Raw genomic sequence first — 20,942 nt, 5'->3', positions numbered from 1 at the left:
CTTGTATGTACATACAATTTTATGTGTCTCAGTGCGTTTATTCATAAGATTAAAATGCTTTATACATCCATTTCAGCAAATAATACATATTTTTATCCAACAAATAGCATATTTTACATATCAGTAGAGATCTTTCTACAACTCACGAGTCTCTAGCACCATCACATAATGATTTACTTCAATTCATATTTTAAGAAGACACAAATTCTTGCATTTCAGAAGTACAGAGTGAACTCACTCAAAATTACACTCATCACATAATGGATATATGTACAAACACTAAAAGCCCAGCACACACGATGAGATCCTATGCAACACAATTTTTAAAATAAATTGTAGTTTGCACTAAATATGAAAGTTCCAAGAAGTAAATATTATTTAATTTGAAGTTCTGCATAATGTTAGGAATAAGAAAATAGTTTTTCTCTGTGGCAAGCCCTGTGGTCGGAGTTAAGTCCAAATCGACTTCAAGTCACAGCCAATAATGACATCATTACAATTTGAATTTTCTTTTCTTTCTGTAGGGAGGCTCAACCCAGACTGAATTTCGATTTCAGTAGTCCTACCACTATTCTGAAATCTTCTGATTGATAAGATTTTACTGGTTGACATGTTTATATCAAATGTTATTACAATTTCTTTAAATTTGGATTGCAACGAATCACATAGTGTGTGCCGGGCATAAGATTAAATCTCAATAAAGTTCAATGAAAATAAACAAATGATTTAAAATAATGGGAATTGAATAAGTTTTTGTTCAATGTCTAGGACAAGATTCACAAGAAATCAAATTTCTTCCTTTATTCTTTTTGGTTTAGTCAAAACATCTTTCATAACAACCAATATTTTGCAAATAATATGGAAAACGAAGGTGACATTTTCCCACTTGTGAGTTTTTGGACTATAAGCAGTGACTCGTAGTCTTCATTCCATACCCTTGTAAGTCCATTCAAATTGGACTTCTCAAACTAAAGGATAATAATTGGAATGATAAATACTAGTATGGTCAAATGATTATCTGAAGCCTTTTTCACAATGACTTACGATACTGGAAACTTTGCCAATATATGAACTATCATTGTGGATGGCTGGTTCGATCTGCTACCATGGTAATTAAATGAATGGTACATCCTTTGTGAAACAGTGTCCTGGTTTCTAACAAAGAAACTAGACAAAACAAAATTTACTGTTTGATTGGTAGTAGTGCTTGACAATAATTTTAGGCTTTCAAATCCATAGGATCTATTTTTGTTTCAATAAAACTACCTAAATTCTTCTCTAGCATTAGGATATAAGTCGGATGGTACTGTGTAATCATTATTACCCCTTGGCTCAGTGACATAAAGCATAGCTAATTGATTGTAGGGCTGCTTTTATGATTGATCATACATAATAGTCAATGCAATCAATCATATAAATCAGTCCAAAGACCAATTACTACGCTTTGTGTTATAGGTCCCTGTCTTACTGAGTAGTGATGATAAGGCTCTCAGGGGTACCTTCCTACCAGCTAACCACTTCCTACTCCTGCGTGTAGAGCGACAGACAATTAATAAATACCTTTCTACAATCAACCATCACATATGAGTTACATTCAGCCCCGCACTCCATCTACCCTAGACAACATCAAGAGCTTTAATGTGAAAACAGCAGCAGAAAAATACCAGGGCACGGAGGGATACTAAGACCTGCAACAGCCTTTGATAGGAGGAAAGGAGTCACCTAGAACCTGGATGAAATCATCTCAGACACCACTTGTGTTTCTTGGTCCGAATGTCATTGCCTTTCTTCAGCTCAGCCAGACATTTTTCAAAGTAAGCCGCTTCGTCTAGATAGTAGGCGGGTGGCCAGCGCTGGCGCTCTATCTGCTTGCGATACTCTGGAGCAAGCTCCTTGAACAGCTTTGGTCGGCCCTTCTGGACGTCTATGTAGCGTATGGTCATGTAATGGATGCACCAGCTATGGAGCTGGTGAGCATTGTGAAGCTGAAAAAAAATGAAATTATCAACCATTAGTGTTGTTGGGCAATAATAAATATGAAATGGGACAAATATTCCAGTAAAAGTCGGATCATACAGAACGAATCAGAAAGCAGCCATTTATAAGAGCTGAATTGGCATAGTGGGTCATCACTGACCTTGAATATAAGTCTTATTCAAACACTTTTCCTTGTATCTGAATCTACTTCTACAGAAGAAATTTAAACCAGTATTACATACAGACTTAAAAGGTATCTCGACTATATTAATTTTCTTACCAAACATAGATGGTCCACCAACTACAACGGAACATGTCATGTTGAAGCATTGTTTAGTTTGAAAATGTACATGAAAATATAAAGCTCATAAAAATGATGATTCTTTCATTAACATATACTGTATCAACCTTGGACAATAGCCTTCTATGACTGTTGTAACACAGGCAAACCCTATCATTATATAGGTAAATTTTGTCCTGAGCGAAACTATCAGAACACCCTATTCTAGAGGACACAGGCCCTCTCCTGGGAAAGCTAAATATATACACAAACCTTGGCTATCTGGAGGACACCGACAACGGCTTCATCAAGGACTTCTTGTGTCTCCATGCTGGACTGGAGCTCATGGACAACACTCTTCTCACACAGGGCGACCAGGTGGGGCAAGCACAGGAAGTTGGCTAGCTCTAAGAGAGCTAGAGCATCGGAGTTGGTCTCTATGTGGCACTGGTCAGTGTACAGATACTCCAAGAACAACTCAAAGGTTGACTTCTTGAAGGTTTTCATAGATACCTGCATCAGAGCAAATAAACCCTCATAAACGATACCTTACATCAAAGACATGGTTCATGTAATAAGTACCGTACATGGCAAGAATTTATTTCAACTATTTTCTGTCAGTTGAAGATTTCATAAAGGTGTATGACTATAAAATGTCCATTAAAAAAACTTAGTTTGGTGTACACCTTAGAAAAAAAAAGCAATTACATGCATATGAGTGTCTACTTACAAATTAAAAAAAAAGGAAGGTGTATACATGTGCATCCTGAAATACTCAGTATCCAGATGGGTGTTTCATAAAGCTGTTCCTGGGTTACTAGTGACTTTACAAGTGTCAAGTTACTTGTGATCCAATCTTGTGTTATGTGATATACACCAAATTTTCATTGATGTTATTATAGCACCTGAGAAGGGATCACCAGTCATTCGTAAAGTTGCTTGTAACTAATGAACAATTTTATGAAACACCCACCAATTGGTCAAGGAAACACTTATCAACAAACAATAAACATTTATGAGTAATCTCATATTACAGATATAAATACCTCTGATGAGCTTTCCTTGAAGTTGCCACTGAGCATAGCTAACATCGGATCACATCTCACCATGACCAGACACTTGTGACTCTTCACTTGACCATCTTCAACATTAATCACTAAATCTGCAAAGGTAGATGAAATTACGACACGAGAAGTGTTAAACATCTCCAGAGTACATCGTTAAATGTACAAGTTACTTGTTGGAGTCAATTTATTGCAAAATCAATGCTTCAATAGATTAAGATTAAACTTTTAATTCAATCTGAAAGACTTTAAACCTCAAGAAAATTATAAATGGGAACGTTTCTAATTTTTGTTTATTGCGATGATTTTTATGAAATTATTTCCGCTGCTTTGATGAATGGTCCCAAAAATACGCTTCTGCTAAACAAGCACTTCTCATTCTTTATATCATCCATATCAATTTTCCTCAGACTTTCCACTTCTTCTCATGATTGAGTTTTGCCAATCATTTACTTCAATGAATAAATCTACAAAAGGAAATTTAAGTTCTGCAACTACAATACTGACTCACCTGACAGAAGGCCTTGGTTGGCAAAGAGCTTGGCAAACCGCTCCTTTCTTTTATGCAGAAAGTTGTCCACTAGATCTGCATTGAGAAACACTTCCTGATTCTTTACATTGGCCACAAAGGCAACCAGGTCCGATAGGTCCAACAAAGATGCAGCAGTGATGATATCGCTAAGGCTACTGTACACCTTGATGTCCAACGAACCTGTGTATAGGAACTCCAGAACTGCCCTGAATGCTTCCGCTGTGATCTTGGGGTTAAGGACAACAATGTGCCGCTGGATGGTTCGACCACCCAGGTTGTCGGTGACCTGCTGTAAATGGATGGAGTCAAAGGCCTGGTGATTCAGAGTCTTTGTCGGAAGGCATTGGAGGTTGGCAGGCACTGTGGGCGTGTTGATCTGCTGCAGCGGTGAGGACCTAATGGATGGGGAGGACGAGCGAAACCTGGTTGGTGTTGAGGTCTGTTGATGGTGCGACGGCGATGAGCTCATCGCAGGCTTGGCCTTGCTGCAGTTTTTGTGCTGAGCGGAGCCGGAGAACAGGCATGTGTTCCCATTGGGTGAGATGCTCAAACACTGGTCCTCTGCAAGGAGGGTGTTAAAGTTAGGGTGCAACCCCAGGGGAGGTGAGGGGCAAATGTTCTCATGGTTGCATTCAGGTGACTGGGACCTGTCTGGTGTTGGACTGTGACAGCACATCGGGGACTCTGACCGAGGACTTTGATGGGGAACGTTGTGGTGGTGGGGTTGAAGGATATCTTTGGCTTGTGACTGGTTCTCATTACTCGAGTTGTTTACAGACAATGACGACTGTTTGGACAGTTCTATTTCTTTCTCATCATCGAGGAACAATTCACTAAATATAGGTGAAGCAGCCAGGAGGCAAACCTGTGAAGTTACAGATGAATGATTGCATTAAAACTACATTACAATCTGACTGCACACAACTTTAGCATTTCAGTGATAACTAACAACATAGGGAGGATAACACAGAGAAAGACAAGAATGAAAACGTCAACAGAGAAATTGGATCAGAAAGAAACAATGAGACCATGAACTGTTACATTTGTGTTCAATTTAGAAATACTTTATGTATTATCTTTTGTATTTGGTGATTCTATGCAGTGAAAATTATTCTCCAAAATATTTATCTTGAAATATTTTAATAGTACACAAAAATGATAAAAAAATACTTTCCAAAGTCAGGAATGTCTGGCATACCTTGTGTGCACAGATCAGCTCTCCATGTGCTGTGAAGATGACATCAGCACAAGCTGGTTCCTTGAGTAAGAAACTGATATCTGAAGCATATGTGGAATCTGGGATGTGGATACTAGGCTCTCTAGGACAGCCTGGTAAGTAGGGGGCTTGCAGGAGTGGCTTCTGGACCTGAAGAAAGAATAACAAGTAATTAATTAGGAAGAAAGTGCCACTCTCTCTATCTGTTTAGATCACTGTGTCTGTACTCCTAGGTGTCTGAGTTCAGCAGTATCACTGCATTTAAGTAAATGTGCACTCTTTGTTCAAAGATCAAAGTTCAGACCACTAAAATGAGAATAGCTACCATAAGTAACGGTGTATTAACCGCACCTTTTTCTCGCAGGGATAGAAGCAAAAGTCGGGGGTGCGGTTTATACACGGTGACGGGTCTGAGCCAGCCCGCCGTAACCCCTCCCGTACATGTACGATGTCTACCAGTTCACAACACATCGAGTGGCCGGGCGTAGCCGCCCAGGCAATGTTGTTTAGAGGGGTATTAGCCGCAGGTAATGGGAAGCGATTATTACGTTCTTAATTAAATATTTTCCATAACAAACGCACCCACCTTCATGACACTAATTTTGACTTTATTCTCGATTCAAAGTAGTGAAGTTCCCTGGCTAAGTTAAAAGAGACGCCAAGCATACTCTGTAATATTTTGTCACCATACCGCTGAGCGAGAGTTGAGTGAGCTTAGAGATTGCGTTGTAATGTGGTTATAGTGCGACTTAAGCTGGCGCTATTCAAAGTCCTGTTTCGCGCCAGCTGTTTTTTTTTCCTTCCTGTTTGATTTTCATAAGATACCATGTAAACCATGCACGAGAGAGACAGCACGAAGCCGTAAAAAACAACTGGAAAAAATGCCAATTTCTTTGTTTCTTGAACCTTCCTGTAATCCCGTATCCAAAATTCATGCTAAGACATCAAATTTCTGAAAGTGATTGTGAGGTTGTGATGCAAGAAATGTGAATGTTTCTTCCTCCTATGCTGGGAAAGACACAGATCATAATTTGATAAGATGTACTGGTACTGTATCGTAGTTTGCAATGTACAAGAACGGCAGTGCTGCGTGTGTGTACATGTACACTGTGACTGTGAGGTGAGTGTGTAAGTGGCCAATATTGTTGGGACCTTTCTTTCTTGCTAACATTTGTAGATGAATTGATCAAGAATAGCAGACTTCCGCAAACCGTTAATCTCTTTGGATGCTTTGAAATCTTTAACTTAGTTTTTGTTTCTTTGTACCTCAAATATGCATGTAAATGAGAGAAGGATTTTTTTTTTCCAAAGTTGGGGGTGCGGTTAATCCACGGGTGTGGTTTATAGTCCGTTACTTACGGTATTTTAACCATCATCAACACGACCATCATCACCATCACTATCCCCATCATTTAAGATGTTTTGAAAGTCTGTTCCAAGGTGCCAATTATCATATCCACATTGGTATACATCTGTAATACCATATCAAGCACACACACAAACTTGACCAGGGTATAATTGTTACAGGGACACATGTTGTACAACCACTCCCACAGAGTCATACCTTCTTTAGATTGGACTGCCAGAACCTATGTTGCCGTCTGTAGATGAGCGCTGCCCTCACTACGTTGTCAAAGACCTCCTGGACTCCATAGAGTGTGTAGGAACTGGTTTCGTAATAGACGCAGTTGGATTCTTTGGCAATGTTGCGGCCTTCTTTTGGAGGAAGTATACCTTCGGGGTCAAAGGCCCGATGGCGAGAACATTGGTGGCTGAAAATAAAACAAAGCAAAAAATGAAACAGTGAGGCATAGGAGTTTTTCCTCATAGGATAGGGCAGTAGTGCACAACTGCACATGATGTAGACTCACAATGTTGACATATTTTCCGGAAAGAAGTATTTGCTTGCACAATAATGTAATCAGAATGAGAATGGAAAAGTGTTTTGAAGGTTGATATGGTTCAGAGATTTATGCTCTTTCCAATGACAGACCATCTAAGTCCGGATTAAGAGTTGAGTTCGGAAGTTCATCTTATAAAAAGCAACTCCCCGTTTCTTGATTATTTGTGCCCAAATTTCAGGGAATACCCTGAACATCCTTATTCTTAAATTCTTGCATAAAATGTACCCCGCTCACACAGTCTAACTCCAGTACCACTGATCACTTTCTAAATCGGGTGTTTACGTTGTGTTTAAACAATACAGCAGTTTATTTTCTGAGGATCTTCGACAACAACAGATGAAGGATGCAGAAGAAGAAGATAAAGACTGCTTGTTCTGTCTACTCTTTGAACCCAATTTACATGAAATAATAAAGTCTACTTTTGTGTTCCCAATAAATTCTGTTTATATAAAGTTGTCATTTGGAAGTGGAATGCATGGTTAGTGACTATTTATTTAAATGGAAATATGTTAAGTAATATCTATTTACGGTTGCTTTTAAAAATAACCCGTGGTTGCAAGTTTGTACAATTGGGGAATGACTGGGGCAGATGCCTTGGGGTCTCTCTTATCATCACTACCTAAATCTATCAAGGCACATTATGATACAAAGTTACAAACAAAATAGTTTATAGGGGAAGGCGGGGTAAGATGTAACACTTTTTGCTTTTTGCATGTTAGAATTGATATGATTAATGATCTTGTAGAAATAAGTACCTTGCCTTAAACTTTAATTCTTCTGAAATATTTTCACCTGTATATAACTTTCTACCCCCACACTGAAAGTCACTGTCACCTTTGAAAAAAGAGATGTCAAATGGCTTGCCCCATCTGTGGGGTAAGTTGAGCCACAAAAACTACGTACAAAATGTATGGGGGAAGAATCAGTATGTAATTTTTTTAAATTTAAAGTCTTTTCACTTGCTAATTCTGTACAAATACCAACATCATCTAAAAGGAAAAGAACAATCATGTAAATTTGCTCCTTTTAATGGCTTTTTAAGGTTTTTTTTAATATATATACATTACCATAATAATTGCCATGGCTCAACTTGCCCCATGTTGGTTGGCTCAACTTACCCCAGTCCTAACTTAATGCGATAATTTCGCATCCACACATTTCTTATGCATCCATCATGTAAAAAGCTATGACTAGAATGAAGATCCATACCTGGACTAACAATGTTGTTATCTTATGTCTTTATTACATTTAAAGACGTGTGCATCCCTTTTTACCTTTTTGGCTGAAATTTGCATTTTTCCCTCTAAAAAAGTACTTTTTGTTTCAAAGTTGAAAACAATTTGGTGGGGTTAGGGGTTATGCAATGGGTCATCGATACATGGCACCACCACAATGTTTGACTCATTCATTATTGGCCTGGGGGTGGTGGCTCAACTTGCCCCTATGCTCAACTTACCCCGCCTTCCCCTACTCATTTAATAATAAAGAAATATCATAATTTTGCTCATTTCTCATGAGACAAACTGTAATAGCAGATAACGGAATCCACTGTCTGATCAGGGTACTACCTTTTAGGGAATCAGACCTTCTTCTGTTAACAATTTTGTTATATACTTATATTCTTTTCTGATAAGTGATTTTGTTCAATCTATGTAAAGAATATGATACATGGTAAAAATGGAAAAAAAATGTTTATGTTTATTGGAATGACGAAATATGAAATTAGTGTCACATAGTCAAATTTTACCCTTTCAGTAACCATTGTAATTTCTCTGTTTCTTTGTCTCATGAATACTATCAATACTTGTGGAGAAAGAAGAGAAAAGAGGAGGAAGATAGAGAGGAAGATTGAGAGAGGGATGAAAAGAGGGTAAGAGAATAAGTGATTGGGGAGGAGTGGGTGGTTGGGGTCAGAGATTGAACCAAACTATATACAGTACAATAAAACAATGTCATACAGCATTCTTTTTTTCAAGCTGAGAACAGAACTAAAGTCGAAGGTCTATGACCACCACACAGCAAGAAGGTCAATGCTTTGCATCATGAATGCAGTTACCATGACAACTGCATCTTAATACCCTCTTTACCCTTCATCCAACGAGTAGAGTGGATATAGGGCAGTGATTCTTACCTCACTGGCCCCCTTTCTTTCTTCAGGGCCTCCAGGTCGGCGTAACGGAGATCGTTTTTGCATCCACACATGATGATGGGCGCCCGGGGGCAGAAGTGACGGATCTCCGGCAGCCACTTTTTCTTGACGTTCTTCAGCGAGACGGCATCGGCGATGGAGAAGCACAGGAGCACCACGTCTGCCCTGAAAGAGAGAGGAGAGAAACGGAGAGATGACGTGGTGTCGTGCATCATTTATGGAAATCGGTAGTGTGCGTTTTTATATCTTTTAAACCTTCACACGATGACTAACTCTGGGTGCTACATCCTACGATGTGTCATCTGGTCTTGACAGAAAGAAATTTTCGAAGGGGTTGAAAGGATAATCATTCAACTGGCAAGTTTTATATTCATCTTTATATCAACCATTCATTTCATAAACATACACACCTTTTCAAAATTTCCTAGGCCTGTACATTAAATAGGAACTGAATATTTTCATTTTTTCATTTTTTATATATTTGGAACTTTTATTAAATAAAAAGAATAAAAAAAATACAATTGATATTTACATCAGTTGCAATACAATATCAAAAAGTTAATGGACTTTCAAGAGAAATTTAATGGACAAATGATGCTTCATCCAGCTCAAACCTCCTAGTTCAAATAAAATATTAAAAAATAATGAACATACAATGTCCATTAATATACAAAGAAAGCAAAGATAACCTGAAGAAGTTGAGGCAAATATTCTTGTAGGTATAAAACAGAGAGGAGTATGCAAGAGCGAGCACTAACATAGCTAGTAGAGACCTTAGAATGAACCTTTCAAGGGCCACTTTACTCGGAGGGGGAAAGAACCTATTCATAATTCAGAAAGGTTTCATTTAATATTAGAAGAATGCAATGCTGGACCCTTAATAAAGACCAGCGTGCATCTACGTCACCCCCTCTCTGCCATTCCCTGAAATATGCATGCAAGTTGGGACGATGTGAGGAAGGCAAGTATAACATAACGTGATACACAATAATTCACTCTGTGAAAATGAATTAATGCCCAATTTGAGGCAATTCAACACCTGAGTGCTTCACAATACAATATGACTCTTTCTCAAGGTTATCTAAAAAACAAAAAGATCAATGCAAACTCCATAATCAGACCTGCCAACCTCTGCGAATGAAAAATTGTATTCTGTGATAAAAAAAATATATTTTTCCCCCTAAAAGTGTATTTCATAATAAAATGCGTGGTGCACTCGCTCATCGCAGCACTCAAGCTGCATGCAAGCTAAAATGCGCACTGCTCTTGCAGATGAAAAAAAATTGAAACATGTGTATATCTCACCCTGGTTTTAACAAAATGATTGTAAAAAAAAAACAAAGTTACCTGAAATTAAATTGATCTAATAACCATATTTGTGTAGGTTTTATGAAATAGAGACATATAGAGATGATTTTTCTCAATAAATCATGATTTTGTAAAAAAAAATTATATCTTCTTTTTAAAAAAACATATTTTTAAAGAAAAAAAAGTACTGCCGTATTTTGGTTGCAAAAACGTATTAAATACGCAAAAAACGTACAGGTTGGCAGGTCTGCATTATTAACCTCAGGCAATGAAAGTCATCTATTGGGCCCAATTTTTCAAATATTTCTTTAACTTCTGTCATGAATAGTAAAAGGTTTAGGTGATGGGGGGGGGGGTGAACTTTGCAAGCCATCTATCCCCCTTCATCATGTCATTTTAGCAAAATATTAATAGCAAACGCATGTACCCTGGTTTGAAAGCTGTTTTTTAAAATAATTTCTAATATCAATTCATGGCAGTTATGCCAAAAACTTTGACCAAACACAGTTCAAATATGTCACATCAATTTTTAAATGCAAGTCTTGGTGAAATTTTCATCATTAATTTCAATTACAAACACCAATTATTAATTGTTAATTGTTACGCACAATATTCAAGTTTTTTAAACAATTCATGTAACCAAAAAGTTGCTTTTTTTTCTTTTGTACAATCTAATAAATATTTCAATAGAGACCTGTCTTTCATTGATGTACACGTTAATGCAGTTTTGGTATAAAGATGCATGAGGTTTTACTGATTAAATAATACAAGAGCACCAATTACCCTGTCATGTTCAATACCACCTCCAAATGGTACACAACATCATTTCGCATTAAATTGAATTGTGGTTATGTTAACCAGACACAAATTGAATATCATTGAACATAAGGGCCCCACTTCAACATAAGAAGCAACACTCTAATCCAATCTTTTGCATGTTCATTTCATTAAATGCATGCATGCTTGTCAAATCTAAAAGTAGTCTATAGATCTTCTGAATACAAATTTGCAAACTTTGAATAATCCCAAGTTGTCAAGCATTAGGGATCTACACTGTACTCAACTGAAATGAAATAATTATATAAACTCAATTCACCTATTTCTTATAAAAACTTAATTGTTTGGGAGATTTCCTTCATGAAGAAAATATATTCATATCAAAGCCTGGAACCACGGCTATTTTGGATGGGTTGTGAAGAAAGGGCGTAAAGATCTCATTAACTTCTCATTAAATCACACCTCAGTGGTTTCTGAATACCAAGACCACTTGAAACCGTCGAGAGGTCAATATAACCAGGGAGCGTTCTTGACTAAGTTGACATTCACAAGTTAATATTTAAAAACATTCGATTAAACGATGCTCAGCAAAAAACCAATATCAAAGTAACAGAGAAAGGTTTTATCTGCAATCTTCAATGGCATAAAATTCATGCAGACTGAGATGTTTGATAAAAAGAAAAAGAAAGAAGAATACAGCACCTTAATGCCCCTGGACTTCTTTAGATAGGCCGCTTATCTTTATCATATTTCAAGAAATATGGATCTCTCCAATGTTATATTTAGTTTCATTGATGCTGGGTAGAACAGTGTAATATAATGTGAGGTCCTAAGGCTTCTTACAGAGAGCTTTTGACTGTTTCACTTACCTACTTAAAATACTCAATATTGCATAAACTGCAAAATAGGTAAAATTTTGAGCCATGCAAACACTTTGCAAAAGGTATCAAATAAAACACCAGTCCTGGTCACTGTATGATTTAACAATATTATTTGATGTACCCGTTTTGTAAGATTTCATCTTGCTGACCATGTTACAATTTTCTTGAAAAGGATGATACCTTGAACACTCCCAATAGAAAGAATTTGCCCAATAATTTGGAAATTGGACGTTTATTTCGCAAATGACAAGGAATTCTCAGAACACTGTTAGATGATTAATGACATACAGCTTTAATGTTCTCACAACATTGGCAATGCTATGTGGTTGTCAGTCCCTCTCCTACAAATCACTGTGGCTTGTTTAGATTGGCGCTACATGCAAACAGCATTCATTAGGCCAGCCAATTACTTGATACCAACAACGGGTATGACGGTGGAGCTGTTAATCACATCATGTCACGTCACAACCCCTGCAGTTACAGGGCCAACAGCTTGAACTTGGATGGGTTTAACTATTTTAAGCACCCTAGACTTAAAGGAAAGGGTAACATTCATGTGTGCTATCCTACATGTAGTTAGAAGGTTGCTATTTCTAAAGTATGACACAACTGATATCAAACGTCAGCAGTTAATGTCTGAATAATAAAACAATTAAATTTTAGTACTGTGCATTCTTCAAGCTAATCAAAAAAAAAATCGTATTCAGTTCTTGTATAGCCCATATCATGTACCATTTAACATCCCTAGGTGCTTCCAAAAGAGACTTGGATATTATTACCCTAAGCTTGAGCCCGGAAAGCCTTTAGAGCACATGAGCATTACCTGAAAATGCAGCTCTACATGCACAACAGATTTACAGATTTGAAATTATTATTCATCTTGATGAGAAAAGAACAATCTTAGTTATGCACTTTTATTGCTAATTCATAAAGAACCTGCCGTTTGCTCCTAAAAACCTGCCGCTTTCTTGCCAAAAGTATGATTGAGTTTTGACAGAATCATGAAAAAACATGGCTCCACATTCTGGTTGATATAGTTTTGGTTACAAATTTAACCAATTGAGGGTATACAGATTTATTCATGTCTGGGTGGCTGTTCGTTGTTTTAAATTGTACGTCACTTGCGCCTATTATCCATCATTACTGAGATGAAATAATAAAACAAGATAAGAGTAATCAACTGAGAACAAAATTGTGGTTAAGCCCTAACTGTAAACCACACAGGAGTGTTTCATGGAACATCTTGTCATTGACTTTTCACTGAGAATTTGCTCTGCATCAATCAAATACAATGATTTCAGTAGCTTATAACAGTAGTTAGTGAAAATCATATGTAGACCCTTTGTTTCATGATGTTGCTCCTGAAATGCTTAAAGCTGGGTGAACACCTACCTGCCATAAGCGAACTGTCTATCTTTTTCATGGTCACCGAAGGTATCCCAGAGACGCAGGGACACACTGACCCCATCTATCGTCTCCCAGGAGTTCTCAAGAACCTGTCACCAAAGAGTAATTAGAGCATTTGAATTCAGTGTGCCAAAGACAGGGATGGGATCTCTGAAATGAAGGACCCATTAAGGATTTCAAGACCATCTATGATTCAGATTAAAAAGTACAAGAGGAGGAGGGAGGAGAGGAGGGAGGTGGCAGAGGAGTAGGGGAGGTGGAGGAGGAGAGGAGGGAGGTGGAGAGGAGGGTGGTGGAGGAGGGAGGTTGAGGAGGAGGAGAGGAAGAGGGAGATGGAGGAGGGGAGGAGGAGGGAGGTGGCAGAGGTGGAGGTTAGTGGAGGAGGAAGGTTGAGGTGGAGGAAGAGGTGGAGAAGGGAGGTGGAGGAGGAGGGAGGTGGCAGAGGTGGAGGGGAGGGTGGTGGAGGAGGGAGGTGGCAGAGGTGGAGGGGAGGGTGGTGGAGGAGGGAGGTGGCAGAGGTGGAGGGGAGGGCAGTGGAGGAGGGAGGTGGAGGAGGGCGGTGGAGGAGGGAAGGAGAGGAGGAGGGAGGAAGTGGAGGAAAAGGAGGGTCAGGTGAGGATTCAAGTGCTTGGATTCAAGTCCATGGAATATTTACACAATGCAGAAAGGAGAAATCTGGAACAAATTTAAGTTTTGAACCACTGTGTCCCAATTGCCAGATATCTTCCAATGGACTCCATAACTGAAAAAAATACTCTATTTATGGAGAAATCTTTATATTATTAATTGGAATATTTAGTTCTGAGGGTAACTTTCCAAAAATTTCAGGCTATTCTATACAAGTGGGTGCACAGATTTGAATGACTTACAAAGCATGCAGGATTCCTATGCTTTTATTTTCATTCATAAAAAGTTTCATTTAATTATGTCAGTATAAGAATTTGTAGATTTAGGGTGAATATAACAGGGAGACCAGGTAGATTACCCAGGTCAGAAGAAAGCACTATGAAGAAAGCACTATGAAGAAAGCACTATGTGGAGATGATTAGGATACACTAGTATACAAAATATGCATGGAATCAAGAGTTGAATTGCATCACAATGATTTGTTCACACTGTGAATGATGTGTAGGATGAGGGAGAATCTAGGTAACAAACATGTCATCATAACACAACCAGGATGAGAAATGCGAAGTAAAAATCATCAATCAATTCATAACAAAACACACATGATTAATGATACAATTAATATTCACTGAGCTAATAGCTTGGGTGACGGTAACTGACACCGAATAGCAAACTACACAACAGTAAAAATGCATATTACTGAACTAAATACTTTCAGTTTAGAATAGATATGGATGCCAAGTTTTTTTACTAAAGAAATGGCATTTCCATATTTCAACTCATTATATAGGCACCTTCCAGAAATGATTGTATTTGCTTTGTGCTTCACATGAAAAGGGACCATGCTATGAAATCCTATATGTAGTGAAAGCGTAGTGAAATGTGAGAGCCTATATGTAGTATGCCTAGCAATTGAGTCTTGGAACTCTTGTTGGAATGCTCCCCAGGGAGTGGAGAAGGTGCATACATTGTATGCGGGCATGCATGGATCCGATGACCGGGGTAATAATATGTCTGTAAAGCGCTTAGAGACGTTGTTCCGATGTATTAAGCGCTATATAAATGCGGAATATTATTATTATTATGAAATCATCACAGCTTGAGTGGTTCATGCAGTGAAGTAAAAAAAAAATTGGGGGTGGGACATACCAAAAACGTTCATTATTTCATGGAAATACCAAGAGTTCAGTCTATGCAGCAATCTCAAAGTTAATTTGAATATGATGATTATAAAAAAATTATCTTTTTTTCATAGGGGGGCTACTCTTCACATCTTCAAACCCCATTTACAATGAAAAAAAAAAGGCCGGGCCAAGCCGTGGCCGAGCCTGGCCTAAAATTAAATGTAAACGCTCAAAAGGCCAAATGCGGTACCAAAAGCGGCTGCGCATTTGGCCCAGGCCTGGAGGTTGTCTCTGCTGTGGCTCGGCCTTTTTTCATCGTAAACACACGCAGGGCCAAATGCAGTACCAAACGCAACTCCAGAAGTGAAAGGATCGTTATGTCATAGGAAATGACTTCTAGCTTTGCGTTTCAGAATTCGGTCTTTATGCCTTTTCCCGTGCTGGCATGACCCCGGCACGCCACAAAATATTTGTTCGTTTACATGTAGAGTGCCACTAAGACAAAGAATTGAAAGGCTAACATTTTGGCCGGACCGAGCCCGCCACTGTAAACGCACATAATAGGGAGGCAGAGTAGTGCAATTCAGCCCGGGCTCGGCCACAGCTCGGTTGGGCCCCACAGTGTTAACACATTCCTACTGCGTAAATCTGCAACATTAGTGAATTTCATAATTGTAGTGAATGGTGGTCTTTCCAGAGATTAATCTATTATTTTCCCCCTGATATAATCATATTTGTCATAACAATTTACCTCTTGGCACATGCGATACTGGTCAATGGCCCAGACGGAAGGAATGTGAGTCTGGAAGAGCTGCGATCTCGTCATTGCTTGGTTGGTTGCCCGGGCTACGATCAGTCTGGTCTTGCCCACCGCGCTGTCGCCGACCACAACGCACTTGACCAGTTCCTGGCGGGGCAGTTCGTTGTCCATGTTAGCAGCTGGTCTGCTCGTGCTCAGTCTGGGTAAGAGTTAGGACATGGCCTGTCATTGGTCAAACAACAAAATGGAAAAATGAAAAGATTAAATCATCCAGGATACAATATTCTAGAAAATCTCAAGCCAAAGGCAGGGGGGGGGGGAAATAGGAAATAGTAGAAGCATAAAGGGGAGCTTGCTCTGGAATTTCAATAACTGATCAACATGATACAGAATGTAAGATATTTGTAATCAAGACACATATTAAGCTTGTATGATTGTCTCAGAGATGTTTTTAAGTATCATGACACTTTTAGGAAATACAAGATAAAAAAAATCGCTTTGGATAAGCAACATCAATAACCACCCCCCCAAAAAAAAAAAATACAAAAAGATATATACTATTTAAAAGAGTTAACCTTGCATTTGTCTACTTACAAAACAGCAGATAAATTATCACAGTGAACATGACGATAAATTATCACAGTGAAAATGAAGATAAATTATCACAGTGAATATGAAGATAAATTATCACAACAACATGACAAGAAACATCATTAGGAAATTTCCAACAGAGTCATAAATGTAATTAAAAAAATATTTTCAGAAAAATATGCTTTGAAATTGAAAATGAACATCAGGGAATCAATTAGGTTTATAATCAGGTAGGTTTTATATTTCTTTTGTAACATTCCCTTGGTAATAGAGCCACAAGGGTCTCCAGAGACTCAAAGAATGATTACTTCGTCAGCCATGAAATGTCTTGTCCCTTTCGTAAAAAAAAGCACAATAAACTCATGTCATGCTATCCCAAAGAGTCCAATTAGTTCAAATGCCAGATTTAAAAAATGATGACAACTTGATAATAAGAACATCTGTTTGACCGATGTTTGGCTGAAAGAATCCGGCATCATCTGCTATTTTTGGCTGGTACCTGGAAATCCACACGCCTTCCTGTCTGAACCCTTGGTATCATGCCGAGTGTTAAATTGGCAACAATTTAGATAGAGATTTACTCTGCTGCAGGTTCATTTCATAGTTCAATGGTGACTGTAAGGAATGATTTATACCCCTTCATTTCCTTTAGAAACATGGTTTAATTTCCTGCCATATGCCATTATCATTCCTTTGAGGAATATTAAAAGTCAAATATTAAAGGAAAGTGATAACTACCATCATCATGTATTCAAACAGATTCCTCTGGTCATTCCTTGTTTCCGTCTCTTACCACAAAAATATATTATTCTAATACCCCTTTCACAAACCCATTCTCCAATTATCCGCCTAAGAGTAATGCGGATAATTCAATAAAAATTGCATTCACAAACTCCGAAAAAAATCTGCACTACTTTTTACGAGCGCGCGACCTGAAAAAGGCGGATAATTGTCAAGGCAACTGCACACGCCCGCTCCAATAGGGTTGTGTTGGAAAAGGGTGACCTTTTGTGACCGCACCATGGCAATTATCCACATTACTTTGGAAATACGTTCACAAAGCCAAAATCTGCTCCCGATGCTGCTATTATGCGGATAATTGCAGCATCGAAATAATGCGGATAACTCTGGTCCTGCTCCGATTTTACAACCAAAATATTATCAGCATAATTGGGTTTGTGAAAGGGGTATAAATGAATGTAAGCCTTTATTCCATAGACAACTTTAGTGAAACATTGAAGTGTACAAATAGAAAAAAAGAGCTTAAAGACTAAAACTCTTGCTGATGGAGTGCTTTTTATAGGTAAATAACAGTGTTTTTCTTGTTTATCAATCATAAATACGCAAGATATGAAAGATATCTGTTCAAAAATTCAATAATTGTGTATCATGAGATATTCTTTTCAAGCATTGACTCATATTTTTAGTGTTTACAAATACTATATAAAATATAATACCATGTTTCTATAAGAACTGTACTACACAGTAATGCACAGTGATAAAATTTGAGTACCATGTGATTGACTGTGGCAATGCTGTTGTCCTGCATGTATATGAAAGCTAATTTTATTGCTGTGCATTATGCACTAAAGTGCCATTATACATTTAGGGAACTTATCTAGAATTCATTTGGAGTCATGCATGCCACAGCATCATATTCCCATAGAGCAGAGAAAGAGAATGAAGAAGAAAGCTGCGGTCAAAATAAGGATGGTTAGATACCATATGCTCAAGGGACGATTGTGCAAGAGTTTATTTCAAGCATTAATTTATAAGAGAATAATATTTTCATTTAATCAAAATATATGTATGGGCATTATTTTAAGTTGATGAATTATGGCAATGATGATGACCACCATCACCATAATTCAATTCAATTTCAATTTTATTCATGTCACTTCCATCAAACAAAAACAAATTGTATACCATATATAAAAATAAGTAATTGTACCACTGCCATGAATACTAACAGAAAATAAATAAATATTTAGAAAATACATATGGAAATATATCAATAATCTCTGAAAAAAATACTCATATATCAATATGAAATTTGCTATGCTACTTTCAAATTGGCAACAGTGCACAATTGCTGCCATAGAGGAACGGTCACCAATTGACCTAGAAACATAACGGTAGCACAATAAATTTGCATGATCTGGAGAAGACGATACAGAATATTGGATTTTCAGCAAACAAGTATCTTCAAATCTGTGTCAAGAATACAAGAGGCTTGACTCCTACCCCCACACAGCTTGAAAATACAGCAATATCTATGTAGACTTTGTGGTACTCTTGCATCCTATGGTACAGTGATTCACCTTCAGACATGTACCTTGAGTAACCATCTTTTCTGATTTCTGCTTTGGTACAAACATGGTTGAATGAGCCCTGGCTTACAATTTCAGAGAAAAAACAATCACATACATTTCAGAACAGAAAAAGACATGTACATGTAATAGAGTATGGGGAAGAGTCAATCATACATCTCTACACATAAATAGTGATATCTAGGAACAGCTTTCAGTTCAATGGTCATGGATAATATAAAAATGTGTGATTTAAAACTTGCCACATATGAGTTTAAAATAGACTAATTTGGAGAAAATGAAAGTGAGAGTGATATAACCATGATAGCTACACTGTAGCCTAACAAAGCTCCTGGGTCATCTACATAATCAATTTAATACTTACATGTAACAAACTTTAGTTTTAGATTTATAGTGATTAGTAGGCTCATTAATGGTAAAATATGATTGATTGCCTATGTTTATTTTGCTCAGGGTTAATATTTACATGGCAGGGTCTGCTTTTCTATTAAGCCAGGTGTACCATGTATTTATGGATAACCAACTTTTATTGAATGATGGTTGTTATAAAATAGTAAGGGGTGGCACACTTGATTGATAGATAGATAGATACATGTTGATAGATAAAGAGATAGATTAGATACATTGATAGATAGAAAGATTGACTAATACAGTAGATGGACAGATGGATGGATAGGTAGAAAGATAGATACAAATAGATAGATAGTCAGACGGATATGTAGATAGAATAGAAAGACAGATAGATACATGAAGATACATTTACATCAGAAAGATCGATAAATGATTTTAGAATAAAATCAATTAATTGTGGCTACAGACGAATGGTGATTTACATTGATGTACACTGGTGCCCATGGTTTGCATTTCGAAAATGCCCCCCCCCCCCCGGGAGAAAAGGGCATGATTTTAAGAAAAAAAGGAAAATGTGTGTTTCTGCTGCCTCTTTGCTGTGTAATCTTCCTACCTTATTTTTCTTGATTGTTCATGATTGATTTGTCTATGGGTACAATTATCAGCGCACGACACTTGTTAAAAAATGTGTAAGTTTTACATGTCGCTTCTTTTTACCTTGAGGCTGTCGTCAACATCAAGCAGGTCGCTCATGACGACGGTCTCCTGCGTTCTGAAATTCAGTTAAATAATATTTTTCATATACTTTTTTATATTCAGACAGAGATTGTAAATGATACGTGTGTCTAAAATGTATATATATGTAAAATCTATGTAATAATTGATTATGTTGTATTATGTTGAACATGTGGAACGCAAAGATAAATTTCAAGCAAACAAACAAACACTGGCACTGGGCCAACGGTCTCAGACCGGTAAAAATTGGTGTCGGGCCAGTAACTTTTCAGAAATATATCAAACTAGATACAAATGATATTTTCTCCTCTTTTGTAAATTATAAAACTGGCTCTGGTATCTTAAAAAATGGCTCTTGTAAATAATGTTGTGTGTGGGTGTGTACTTTTTTTTTGGGGGGGGGAGGAGGGAATAAAACTAATAAAAGACAGCAAAATAATAGCATGTACCTATATGAAATAACAATTCTCACCCAATCAATGTTTGATAATTTTTATCATAATCATGAATAATAATTAATTCTCAAAATGTACCAACAACCATATTAATTTATGCAGCTATCTATTACAACTGACAGAAGATTTCACAATCACCTTGCATGCTACTAATTGCAACATGATTATTATCATGGCTGTCCAATGACACTTTTTATAAATTCATGTGGAAATGCATGCAAAGCTTTTACAGAAATGATCAGATTGCCAGTATATCTGAGAGGCCTTTTTTGTCTATCAAAGCTGATGTGTAATGACTCTAAAATGTTAAGGCATCCCACATCAAAAGCATTAGCCCTTCTAATCAACCCTTGATAGAACCCCAACAAATCTATTCTCATCCGACTCATTCATCATTCAACACATTACCAATGAAGATGGTGGCTAAAACAATAGTGAGAAGACAGGATTGATACTGGGGAGTATTTCATGAAA

At 37.5% G+C, this 20,942-nt stretch overlaps 1 protein-coding gene across 1 annotated transcript in view; it reads right to left on the bottom strand.

The window, feature by feature from the left end:
* Window positions 1-328: 328 nt before the first annotated feature.
* The window catches only part of LOC121425584 (rho-related BTB domain-containing protein 1-like), a 37,241-nt gene continuing 16,627 nt past the window's right edge, over window positions 329-20,942 (bottom strand). Inside the window, exons 2-10 of the mRNA XM_041621681.1 lie at window positions 15,998-16,228; window positions 13,481-13,584; window positions 9,105-9,287; window positions 6,634-6,841; window positions 5,052-5,219; window positions 3,833-4,718; window positions 3,304-3,419; window positions 2,531-2,770; window positions 329-1,985 (exon numbers count right to left, since the gene is read on the bottom strand). Coding sequence (XP_041477615.1) covers window positions 1,740-1,985; window positions 2,531-2,770; window positions 3,304-3,419; window positions 3,833-4,718; window positions 5,052-5,219; window positions 6,634-6,841; window positions 9,105-9,287; window positions 13,481-13,584; window positions 15,998-16,177 — 2,331 coding nt within the window. The 5' untranslated portion in view covers window positions 16,178-16,228 and the 3' untranslated portion in view covers window positions 329-1,739. The remainder of the gene's footprint in view (window positions 1,986-2,530; window positions 2,771-3,303; window positions 3,420-3,832; window positions 4,719-5,051; window positions 5,220-6,633; window positions 6,842-9,104; window positions 9,288-13,480; window positions 13,585-15,997; window positions 16,229-20,942) is intronic.

This window comes from Lytechinus variegatus, chromosome 12, assembly GCF_018143015.1.
Source record: "Lytechinus variegatus isolate NC3 chromosome 12, Lvar_3.0, whole genome shotgun sequence".
NCBI classification, from domain to species: Eukaryota; Metazoa; Echinodermata; class Echinoidea; order Temnopleuroida; family Toxopneustidae; genus Lytechinus; species Lytechinus variegatus.
The sequence above is the reverse complement of the archived record's forward strand: the minus strand, read 5'-3'. Positions and strand labels throughout refer to the sequence as shown.